Below are 12,554 nucleotides of genomic sequence, written 5' to 3'. Positions count from 1 at the left end.
AAATGTATTCACAAATGTCTACCAAGCACAACAATTAATTCAAACCTTGGGAAAAAAACAGCTTACAAACCCTTGGGAAACACTTGGGAAACAGCTGAAACGGATGAAGAACGATATCAAACTTGAAAAGGCACATACTCAGGTCCCCAGCGTCAATTGTGATGTCATACCAAACAAGGAAGAAGAAGAATTGTGATGTCAATCGTGCAAAAATAAATAAATAAATAAACATTAATTGTGACTTAATTCGTGACGTCATATCACCGTGTCCTGTCATTGGTTGACATGTTATTGGTCATTATTGGTTGACAGACAATATATAGGTCGTTATTGGTTGACAGACATTGGTCACTGTATCACGTTATTCTTTTTATTACTGCCAATTATTGTGCTATTATTATTATTATTGTTAATATGCTGTTATCATTATTCTGAGATATCTTTGGGGGGAAATGGCATGATAAGGTGGAACGACACCTCTCTCTCGCCCCTCCTCTCTCCCCCCTCCTCTCTCCCCCATCCTCTCTCCCCCTCCTCTCTCTCCCCCCTCCTCTCTCCCCCCTCCTCTCTCTCCCTCTCCTCTGCGATATATACACCTTTCCAACACTGAAAAAGCAATAAAATGGCCGTAACTTGGGAACCGCTCATCCGATTAATATCAAACCTTGAAAAGGCACATCCGCAGGTCCCCGGCAATATTCCTGGCAAGTTTCAATCAGATCGGACCGGTGGTTGTCGAGAAACGGCGGTCACAGACAGAGAGACACACACACACACACACACACACACACACACACACACACACACACACACAGATTGCTGGAATTTTTGATAGATGATGTCTCGCCAGATCTGAACCCTCTTGATTACTTCTTCTGGGGTATGCTGAAGGCGCAGGTTTATTCAGTGAAAATCAGAGACACGAATCATCTGAGGAAACACATCATGGATGCATGTGCAGAGATTGATGGAAATGCTGTATTAATGTACCGTGTTCATTGCAGTTTTGCACAGCGCATTGAACTGTGCATTTCTCATGAGGGACAACACATTGAACATATCATGTATAGTAATGTAATGTCAATAAACCATTTATAATGTATATTCGCCTATGTTTCCAGACTTTATGGCCACACTGTATGAAAAACATTCAGCATTTTATTATTTTAAAAATGGCATTCACATTGACATTTTCACACACATGTGGTAATCCACATCGTGGACTGAGACTAAAGCCAGGATTATAGTGGGATGGTGTAGAAAATACCATAAACCAAATTTAATAACATAGATGGATTTAATCCACACCAAAATAACAAAATATGTGAAACATTAAGCATTTCATTACTTACAAAAAATTACAGAAACAAACAATAAAACATTTTATGAAAAATGTAAAAACAAAGAGGGATGAAAGGTCATATAAATCAACCAAACAAGGTAGGAATGACACCACATTACGATTCCACAATACGACACCACAATCCTCTTCTGGTTTGGCATCATGACACATTTTGACATTTTACTTTTGTTGTTGGATTGTGATATACATTTTTTTATTTTTTTTAAATAATAAGGTGCTTCCAACTAAAAGGAAAAACTAGATCGACTCCGCTAATTTGAGCAAAAAAGCGACAGCAGACCCGGTGTCAGGCAACGTTTTACCGGCTTTGCAGCCGGCTTCATTAATGAAGCACAGACAGCAAACTGTCTCCGCTATCGCTGATGAATGAGGAACTCTGGGAAGGGTTCGAAACAATGTAGCGCTTTCCATGTGTAGGTCTTCTTGGGTTGCTTTACACAGATTCTTTGGCTAGAGGAATGTGGGAGGTGTCAATTATTTATATAATCCAAGCCACCTCTGTTTGTGCTTGGGGTCCTCTAGTGTGGAGATGATGACTGGTAGCAGACAGGACACCTACACACACACACCGACACACACCGACACACACCAACTGAGTTGGATACTTTGAGACCTGGTCGGTCTCTGTTGCACTTCCTGAAAGTAACCCATTTGTAGATAGCAGCCAACAACAGCAACAGTTGCACATGCGCACACACACACATGCATGTGTATACACACATATATGTGAGTACCTGGAATATATACTTTGAGACATGGGAGGGTTGGTGTTCCACCTTCTGAAACCCGCATATGGAGATAACGACTAATGACATCTCTGGATGGCACCAAGCTTTTCCCCTGCCTTGACCATAATACTCCTCCACCTCTCTCTGTCCTCAGCCAACTCCCTCCATTCTCCAACCACCCCTACCTAAGGGATATCCTCCATTTCAACTGTGGTCTATGTTTACAAATGATAAAGGTTGGTGTTTCTTTGACTATCATGAGTATCTCATTCTGGCAAATTTTTGAACTGCCCACCTCTCGGTGATGCGTTTAGTGAAATGAAAAATTGAATGGTTGATTCTCTGTTTGGAAAGCTTTTGAATTTCCATTTAGTTATTTGACATTTAAGTTGTTTTTCCAGAAACATTCTCTTTCGGTTAGAATCAACCCTTCAGTGCATTGATGATATATTGTAGCTCCTTGAGCCACTCATCTTCATGCTATTCTTTTTTCTTTTTTTTCTAGCACTGGCTGGATCCCAAGAAACTCGTAGTGAAGCAGATGAAAAGTGAGCGAATCCATGTCAAGCCTTTGCAAACTACAAAATACACCGGATGAGCTGAAAAATATTATTACGCTTTGCCTCAACTTGCTGTCTCCCTGTCTCCATCTGTAGGTGAACCTCCATACACGCTGTGTTTTCGAGTGAAATTTTATCCCGGAGACCCTTCAAAACTGAAAGAAGAAATTTCCAGGTGAAACACGACTGGGTCACTGCTCCTGTTGTAATATTCCTACATTTTCAAAGCTGAACCATTTGCAATGCATTTTAAAATTCAAGCTTTGCAGGGACTGAAGCAGATAGATAACCAGAAGGGCAATCGGAAGAGCGCATATTTCCGCCATGCAATGCCTGATCCACGAGAACACATCGGGCCCAATATCTTTATGAAATATCATGCTATATATCGTTTTGGCCTCATCTCTCAATGGTGAAGAATCATTTTCAATAATAAAAAATTCTCGTATCCGGATCTGGTTTTGGATATTCACCAAAATCGAATCGATTTGTCCTTATCACATGCCCAACCTGTCCACCAAGTTTTGTCTGAATCCGTTCTCAACTTTTTGAGATATCCTGCAAGCAAACAAACAAGCAAGAAAAAGCTGCTGTGCATAACATGATACTTGCAAAATTCACCCCCCCTCCCCTCCAAAGGTTGCCATGGATACATCAAATTGTCCATTTCATTAAGATTAAAATTGATAATCTTAATCAAAGCTCAGGTCAATCAGATGAAAATTGATTATTTTTCAGATTGAAATTGATGATTTTAGACATTTGACCTTGAATTGACCTTTGACATTTTAACCTCAAAAATATTTTGTTTCCCAATTTAGTGATTCAATATGCAAATCCCGTTCCACTTTCAGGTCAAACAGATGAAAAATGATTTTAGAAATTTGACCTCAAAATTGAAAGGCTTCTCCTTTGAGACTACCTCTACCTCGACAACTCGGTAAAGTTTCATGACGATCGGTTTAGAATTGCGTCCTGGATACGATTGACAAACTGACAAGCAAACAAGAAAGAGACGTCGTGCAGTGCACGATACTTGCAAAATCTATAAAAACAAATTTGACCTCAACAATAATTGGTGGTTGCATTCAATAACCAAATGTGCAACTCCTCTTCAAATTTCAAGAAACCATCAGATGAAAATTGAGGATTTTAGAAATACCTTCTTAGTTGTTGACCGTTGGCCTATGCTGACCTTTTGGCCAATGTTGACCTCAAAAAATTAGTGGTTAAATTCAGTAAGTTTATATGGAAATCCTGTTCAAATTTCTAGTCAATTGGATGAAAATTGAGGATTTTAGAAATTTGACAAATTTGTTGACCTTTGGCCTATGTTGACTTTTTGACCTCAAACAATAGGCTTCTTGTTTATAACAAACTCTACCATGTGGTGAAGTTTCATGAAGATCGGTTTAAAATTGTACCTCTCGGCGATTGACAAACAAACAAGAAAAAGACGTGCAGAGCACGATACAGTAATATCCCGATTTGCAAACCTCCGATTTACAAACTTTCTATCTAGCAAACTAAATATTTTGATACCAAAAATTCGATCCACAACTTTAAATCGTGAATTACGAACTTTTGTTCAACCTCAGTCAACTAGGTTTTCAACTACGAATTCAATACACGACCTCATGATCTTTTGATCAAAAATTTTCTTCGTGTAGTTCAAAATAAACATGTACCTCACAACAATACACCACAGTGGCAAATGCTTACATCCGGGATGATGACGTCAGAGTGTTGGTTCCCTCATTCTCTCCTATGCGGCTCCATCATTACATTTCTGCTGAACTGCAGTATAAAAGTGATTTAATTTACGCAAACGTTCTTGTGCACTACAGTACACTTTGGTACTGTACTGTATTCATCCATAACTATGGCTCCTAAAAGGAAGATAAGTGCTCAAGGAAGTGATATGAGTGGAAAGAAAGATAGAAAAGTGGTGTCGTTAGAAAGTAAATTAGAAATTCTAATAAGGTTTGATGCCGGTTTCCACCTTATGGACATTGCACGTGACTTTGGCCTTGCAAATACAACGGTGATTACGAAACGCAACAACAAAGAAAACATAATGGAATGTGCTCAATGTGTGACACCTTTTAGTGCAGTGAAATTACTGAAACATGTAGCTCTGTCATGGAAAATATGGAGCATTTGCTAAGTGTTTATATTGAAAGACAAACTCAAAAAAAAAGTTCCAATAATAACACGATGGTCATTAAAGCAAAGGCTAAGAACCTTTTCAAAGACTTGAAGTGCAGTCCCGGGTGAAAGTTCCATTTTGGAGACTTTTGGTGTGAGTGACGGATGTTTTTTACATTGTAAGAGGCACCATAACTTGCCTAGCTTGAAAGTGCCATTTGTGTTACTTATTTAATATTACTGACCCATTTCTTTATGGTTTTTTTCCCCATTATTATTGAATTTTGGGGTGAATTTATTTTTTGGGGAACACATCCGCCACTATATCATAATATCTAAGGGAAAAATCACTCCCGATTTACGAACTTTCGATTGAAGAAGTACATTTCAGGAACGCATGTTGTTCACAAATCAGGATATTACACATTGGGCCACCACCCGGTAAAATAGTCCTGGTTATATGTGATCATCTCGCACTGTTGTGATTTGTCATGGTGTCCAAAAAACACCTGGAGAACCATTGTGCCAAGTTTTAACCCAAACGGCCCTTAACATTCCACTTCTAAAACAATCCCTCATTTTATAGCAAGTGTTAGACCCCCTAATATTTAACGATTTTCTGCATGTTAGAAACTGAGGAGGTTGCTGAACTTACTCCTGATTTGCATGCTGCCATTCAAAAAGTTATCTGAACAAGAAATCCACAACACCTAGTCTAAGGACCGCCCCCAAAAAAACTACATGTATGATTATTGAGGAATTCTATATTCTTACAAATCATTTTTATGGTGTCAGAATGCTTTGAAGGAAATCAGGCAGATTCCTTAAATTCCACACCTAAAACTCTTCCTTTACAACAAAAATTAAAAGTAATTCCTTTATTTTTGTGGTGTCCAACACTGTAGCCTGATGACGTGGCTTTTCGCTAAAGTTTATTTTCGATTTATTGCTCAGAATTAATTCTAATTTTGTATATTTTTTTATCGTAAGTTTATTTCATAAAAAGTTTGCTTGTGTTCTTCACCCATTTGAATTCATCCTATGTTTGTGGATATTCAGCCAATCAATAAGTTATTGTTGCATTGTGATTTTCATACAGAGGCAAAATCTGTGCATTTGAAAGAAGGAAGAGTTCTGTTCTCCTCCTCCTCTCTCTCCTTCATAAGGGGTGACATCCAATGGCACCAAGCTTTTCCCCTGCCTTGACCATAATACTCCTCCACCTCTCTCTGTCCTCAGCCAACTCGCTCCATTCTCCAACCACCCCTACCTAAGGGATATCCTCCCATTTCAACTGTGGTCTATGTCTTTTCTTCCAACTTTGCTCCCTTATTGAGAGACTTTTCTCCCCATATCTGCTCTCTTAGCCATTCTCTCTTCCCCCATCTGCACCAAGTGTCCAGCCCATCTCAGCCGGCATTTCACTAATCTCCCTGTCAAGCTCATCTGCACACCAATCTCCAGCCTCAGTTCATCCGTCTTCCTCATATCCACCCTCTTCACTCCTGCAATACTCCTGACCCAGTTGTTCTCGCAAACCTGCAGCCTCCGTTTTGTCTCTGTCAGTGCCACCGTCTCCAGACCATAAAGCTAGGCTGGCGTTACACATGACATCAGAACCTTTCCTTTCAATTTTCTTGATGTCTTCCTGTCTGCCATTAGTTCCTCCACGCATTCGCACCCACCTCAATCCTCTTCTGCACCTCTGCCTCATACTTACCTTCCATGGTCACTGCTCCTCCCAGATACTCAAACCTATTTCCCTGACTGATCTCCTTCTCCTCTAACCAGACATTCATTTATTTTCTCTGCTGCACAACCCACATCACCTCAGTCTTCTCCATCCTCATCTTTAGCCCATGCTTCCCAAGTACTTCTTGCATCTGCCACTCAATCTCGACCACAACACCCAGATCATCTGCATAAAACATCCTCCCCATACTACCCCTCAAGCTCGCCTTCCTGCTTACCTGCTCCATCACTATGATAAACATGAGTGGGCTGAGAGCGTTTTCCTGCCTCAAACCGATGTTCATGCTGAACTCGGACACCTTAGGACCAACCAAAATTCTTCCCTTTTTTTCCCTTGTACATCCCTTCCACCAACCTGACTTTTGCTTCCGGCACTCCCATCCATCTTAGTACTGCCATCACCATCCCTCTCAGGACTGTGTCGTAGGCCTTCTCCAGGTCCATGCCATCTCACCTTGCACCTTCAGCCTCTTCTCCACCAGTTGTCTCATCACAAATATCCCATCTGTTGGCCCTCTCCCGTTTCTTAACCTCTGCTCCTCTTCTCTCATCTCCAGCTCCACACTCTTCCTTATCCTCCCATGCAGAATCCTCTCCAGCACAGTCTTTACATTACAGGAGCGCCATGCCCTTGTACTTGCCTGGATCTTGAACATCGCCCTTCCCCTTCCATATCAGAACAATTAACCCTGTCCTCCAATCATCTGCAATTGAATCGTCCATCCATGGTGACTACCAGAGCAATGGTGCTGAGTAAGCAGTCTCCTTGGCTATTGGGCACAATCCTGGATGGGTCGCCACTCCGACACAAGATACCAGCAAGCTGGCACTCATTTTGCTGACCTCGGAAGGATGACAGGCAGAGACAACCCCACCTGGTATTACTTCAAGAGTCGAGTGGAATTTGAATTCAGGATCTCAAACCTCTCTCTCCCTCCTCTAAATTTTGGTGGCATCTAATCAAATCTGTTTCTGAAGTATGTTCCCCCTCCATACCCTCCCTTACCTCAAATGGCCGCACTGCCGACACTGCACATGAAAAGGCTGAATGCCTAAACTCTGTATATGCATCTAAATCTTGTGTCAAAAAACCTATCACTTTCTGTACCCACTTTACCCAGTCACACCCAACTGTTGCTGGACTCTGTGTCCTTTTCTCCTGACAAGGTAGGGAGCTTACTGTCAAACTTCGACTCAGATTCTGCAACCGGTCCAGATGGCATCAGCCCACGTGTCCTAAAAACCTGCTGCTCTGCTCTTGCTCACCCTCTCTCTGTTCTATTCACCCTCTCATTTACTCAAGGTCATCTGCCATCTGCTTGGAAATCAGCAAACATTACCTCTCTGCATAAAAAAATGTGCAAAAACAGATCCCTGCGACTGCAGACCAATCAGCCTTCTCCCAATCATCAGCAAGGTTATGGAATCCATCATCGCTTCAGACATTAAATCCTTCCTTTTCTCAAATGGCTTTATTTCTGATAATCAATTTGGTTTCAGACCAGGTCACTCTAACCTGGATATGCTGCTTCTGCTCACGCAACAATGGATGGAGGTCCTCAATGCCAGACAGGAAATCGGAGCCATATCCCTGGACATATCATGTGCTTTTGACATGGTCTGGCACCCTGCCCTGCTCACCAAACTCTCTTCCCATGGTATCCAAGGCCATCTCCACTCATGGCTCGCAGACTTCCTCTCTTGTCGCAGTCAACGTGTGGCCCTAAATGGAATTCTCTTATCCCCTCTCCTGTCCAGGCTGGAGTTCCTCAAGGTAGCGTTCTGGGCCCTGTTCTTTTTCTGGTTTTCATCAATGATCTTTCTGACTCTGGAAAATCCTCTGTATCTCTTTGCTGATGACTCCACCCTTTGCCATACCATGTCATCCCTTTGACCGGCAAACAGCAGTGTCTTCGCTCTCTGCAGATCTGGATAAAATCACAAACTGGTCCAACACGTGGAACATGTCTTTCAATCCTGACAAATCTCACACTCTCACTATGTCTCTCCAAAAGGACCGTTTGGAAACCACCCCCCCCATTTACTTTCTTAACAATCCTCTGGAAGAAGTACTTTCATCCAAGCTTCTGAGTCTCACTTTTTGCCATGATCTTTCCTGGGAAAGCCACATTTCCAACCTGGCCTCCAAAGCCAATCACTGACTGGGCATCCTCCCTCATGCAAAGTCCTTCCTCGGCCCACCTGAGCTCCTGACCACATACAAAGCCTTTGTCCACAGCCTGATGGAGTACTGCTCTCCCCTCTTGGCTGATGCTCCTGCCTCTCATCTTTCTCGGTTTCACGCTGTGAAAACCAAGGCATTGAGGATCATTGGTATCTCCCGCGATAAGGCTGATTCTTTGGGCCTCTGACTCTCTCACCATAGGCAGGTAGGTGGTCTTTCTGTCTTCTACTGTCTCCTCTCTGGTCTCGCCCTCCGCCTGCTTTGTCTGTGATATGTTCCCCCCACCCTCCCCATACATGCGCAGGGCGCTCAAGGGCGCTCAAGGTCTGCCAGCAACCCCCTTCTGTTAAAATTACCAAAATCACGAATCACTGCTCACCTTCACTCTTTCATTCCTCTTTTTCCACACCTTTGGAATAAACTCCCTCACTCTATTCAATCCCATTCTTCCCTCCAGGTCTTCAAAACAGCTGTTCACCACCACCTCTTCTCTTCCCCCATCCAAAACCACGATCTTTTCTACCCCCGTTAATCCACCCCAAACCTTCTTCTTCTTCTTTCGGCTGCTCCCATAAGGGCTCGCCACAGCGGATCATCCGTATGATCCGCATAGTGATTTGGCACATGTTTTACGCCGGATGCCCTTCCTGACGCCAACCCAGGTCGCCTCTTACGACACACAGGGATATGGTACACCTATTCTAACCGGGGCATACACCGGCCCAGTACACTGGCACTCACTTTGCCGACCTCGGAAGGATGACAGGCTGAGTCAACCCCCTGGTGTATTAATTCAGTGGCCCAACGGGTCTTGAACTCAGACCTTTTGGATCCGAAGCCGCTGCCCTGACCAATGCGCCAACACCAGGATCCTAATCCACCCCAAACCTACTTCCTTCAAATTCCCAAAAGTTCCCTGTCGTGTAAGGTCCTGAAGGTCCCTGCGGTGTCCTTTTATACCTTGTGTTTTTATACCTGCCCCATCCCTCTCCCTTACACAGATCTCCTCATGTCTCTGTTCCGCACTGTTTTGTCTTTCCTCTCCCGTCCTTCTTGTCTCCTGCCCCACTTGTTGTGCATTGCGTGTTACCTCTCATATGAGCCTCGACAATGAATGCAAAAAACAAACAAACTTTGCATGGCCTGTTCTTTCATCTCGAGGAAGTTTGAGGTCTATGTTTAGATTGAAAAAAAGACAACAAAAACAAAAATAAGATACTTGGCCTTCAGGCCTCCATCGGCTCTTGTGCTATTACACTGTCTGCATTTTTTTTTTCTCAATAAGCGATCGAGTGATATGTATTGTGAAGATTGTATGTTGAGATTGCAGTGTTTTTATTTTTGTCAAAAACACAAATTTAATTACTTCCGTCACCGAAGGTGGAAGAAAGTCATGTTTTCAGGTCTTTGCTTGTTTGTTTGTTTGTGTGCAGGATATCTCAAAAAGTTATCGATGGATTCAGATAATATTTGGTGGGCAGGTTGGGTGTGTGACAAGGAAGAATCTATTCTATTTTAGTGAAGATCCGAATCCATATCTGGATACGAGAATATTTTTTTTAATTTTTAAAGTGATTCTTCACCATTAAGAGATATGGAGCATGGTATTTAATTTTTTTTATTGTGCTCAATATGTTCCCCTGGATCAGGCATTTTGTCGCAGAGGTATGCATTCTATCGAGTGCTCTTCTAGTTATTATATGTTTCTGCATGTACCTGTAACTAAAAAGATTGCTTTTCACGGTTTATTATAACACATCAGTGTCCGGGCCTTGAGTGACTCTCGTGCATACTCTGCGGCGATCGAGTTATATGTATTGTGGATATCATACGTTGAGGTCATATTACGTATGCAAGCTAATAACAGGATCTGTTTCTTCTTGGAAAGTTCCTTGGTGAGTTTCTCCCCTATCTCTAATCCTCCCGTCTCTGTACGATCCATTTGATGGGTTTTTTTTTTTACTTTAATCCACCGCATCACGCAGATCAGCACAGTAAGATGCTCACTGGAACACTTCTGGAACTACCAAATGAACAATTCTGTTGAGAAATATCTTAACCTCCCTTATTTGCATTATATATACTGCCACATGCCACCAAAAAGGCCCTCTGGTGGGTAGAAAATCAAATCAAATGCAAAGGAATGGCAGTCGACAAGTCACTTGAGACTCAAGAGCAGGCAGGCTCGGCTTGAGGATCAATGCGCAAGACAAGCAGCTTCCAGGTCTGCTGAGACTACAGAGCAGACACAGGCTTGATTTGAGGATCAATGTACAAGACCAGCCGTCTCCAGGGCAGCATGTTGGCAATTCTGAGAAGGTGAAGCATTTCAATCCAAGTCCAAGCACATTTTGCAATGCCAAAGATTGGTAATATATACAAAACCATAAGACCAACATTCCCCATTTTGTCATCCAGGAAACATTTCAATACATATTTCATTAAATTTCCCTGGGCAATGCCAGGTATTTCAGTTGGTGTATATATTTATGCAGTATACAGTATATGAATATGTAAATGTATGTTTTTATATATATATATATATATATATATATACATATATATATATATATATATATATATATATATATATATATATATATATATATATATATATATATATATATATATATATATATATATATATATATATATATATATATATATATATATATATATATATATATATATATATATATATATATATATATATATATATATGGCTGTGTGTGTGCGTGCATGCATGTTTGTGTGTTTGCATGTGTGTCCTCCATAACTCCAAAACTATAAAACCTATCAGCCTGAAACTTTGCATGCATGCTAAGAAAACTCCAAGGAAGTGCAAGAGTGAAAATTGGGTGTTTGGGTTAAATAAAACACCATTTTGAAAATAATTAACAGCCTTAATTAATTCTATCCTTTATCAGACGATCCACTGCCGCCTCACTGTCTGGGATCTCAAGGTGTTTCCTGGGTAACCTCGCTGGGGTCTGAAGCCACCATGTTTTTTTGGCCTGCTCAACCATGCCTTGACTTGGAACAGGCCGCAATGATTTCTTAACGATGAAGTTAATTTTTCACTTTCCTCACTCGTATCGAATGCCTGTTCATCATCGCGACAAATCGTTGTGTACATCGCTTTTGTAAGTGCAATAAGTTTTCAAATTGGGAGCTTGGAGCGATTTCATGCATTATATGAGACGATTTTCCATGATCTACTCTTATGGACTAATTAACGTATATCATCGAAATATTATTTCGATTTTAGGATCAGATATCGTCCAGACTAAATAAGTGTCGAAATTTGATAATTTAAAAAAATAACGATTCTTATAACTAAGTCAATATACCTATTTACTTGAATCAAGCAAGGCTATGTTCCCTCCTCCATACATCCACAAGAAAACGTGAAATTTCCAACGCATTAAACATCCCGTTTTCTAGTGTTTTGAGAATCGTATTGAGTGAACAAATTGACCAGCTTTATTGAGCTATCTGATTTAATGTATTCGCTGGAAGACCTCACACCATGTCCCCCAGAGGGACTGCCTAGCCATAGCCTCTGCCAGATCTGTGTCTATATTTTTGGATGTGTCACAATGTGTTCCACTGTGAATCAAAGCAAATCTGCTGAAAAACTGACGTTTAAAAAAAAATCGTTATCACGTTTGTGCGGACCGGACCGTAAACGATGCACCACATGATTTGTGCACATACGAGCAGGCAAAATGGTTTATTTTTTTCTGCAAGGTTTAATTTGCAGGCAATTGAACTTTGCGATGTCTCCGGGGTTGTTCTGCATTAAGTTGCAATTCTTT

General features: G+C 41.3%; 1 protein-coding gene across 4 annotated transcripts in view; it reads left to right on the top strand.

The window, feature by feature from the left end:
* FRMD3 (FERM domain containing 3) overlaps positions 1-12,554 on the top strand; it is a 69,371-nt gene that overhangs the window by 29,716 nt on the left and 27,101 nt on the right. For 3 of the 4 annotated variants that reach the window (XM_085846385.1, XM_085846386.1, XM_085846384.1), the window contains exons 3-4: positions 2,597-2,639; positions 2,748-2,826. In XM_085846385.1, coding sequence (XP_085702511.1) covers positions 2,597-2,639; positions 2,748-2,826 — 122 coding nt within the window. Of the gene's footprint in view, positions 1-2,245; positions 2,328-2,596; positions 2,640-2,747; positions 2,827-12,554 lie in introns of all 4 variants that reach the window. The other variant, XM_085846387.1, reaches the window with a different exon arrangement.

Source organism: Eptatretus burgeri, chromosome 11 (genome assembly GCF_056783735.1).
Source record: "Eptatretus burgeri isolate ZD-2024b chromosome 11, Ebu_testis_v1, whole genome shotgun sequence".
Classification (NCBI taxonomy): Eukaryota; Metazoa; Chordata; class Myxini; order Myxiniformes; family Myxinidae; genus Eptatretus; species Eptatretus burgeri.
The sequence above is the reverse complement of the archived record's forward strand: the minus strand, read 5'-3'. Positions and strand labels throughout refer to the sequence as shown.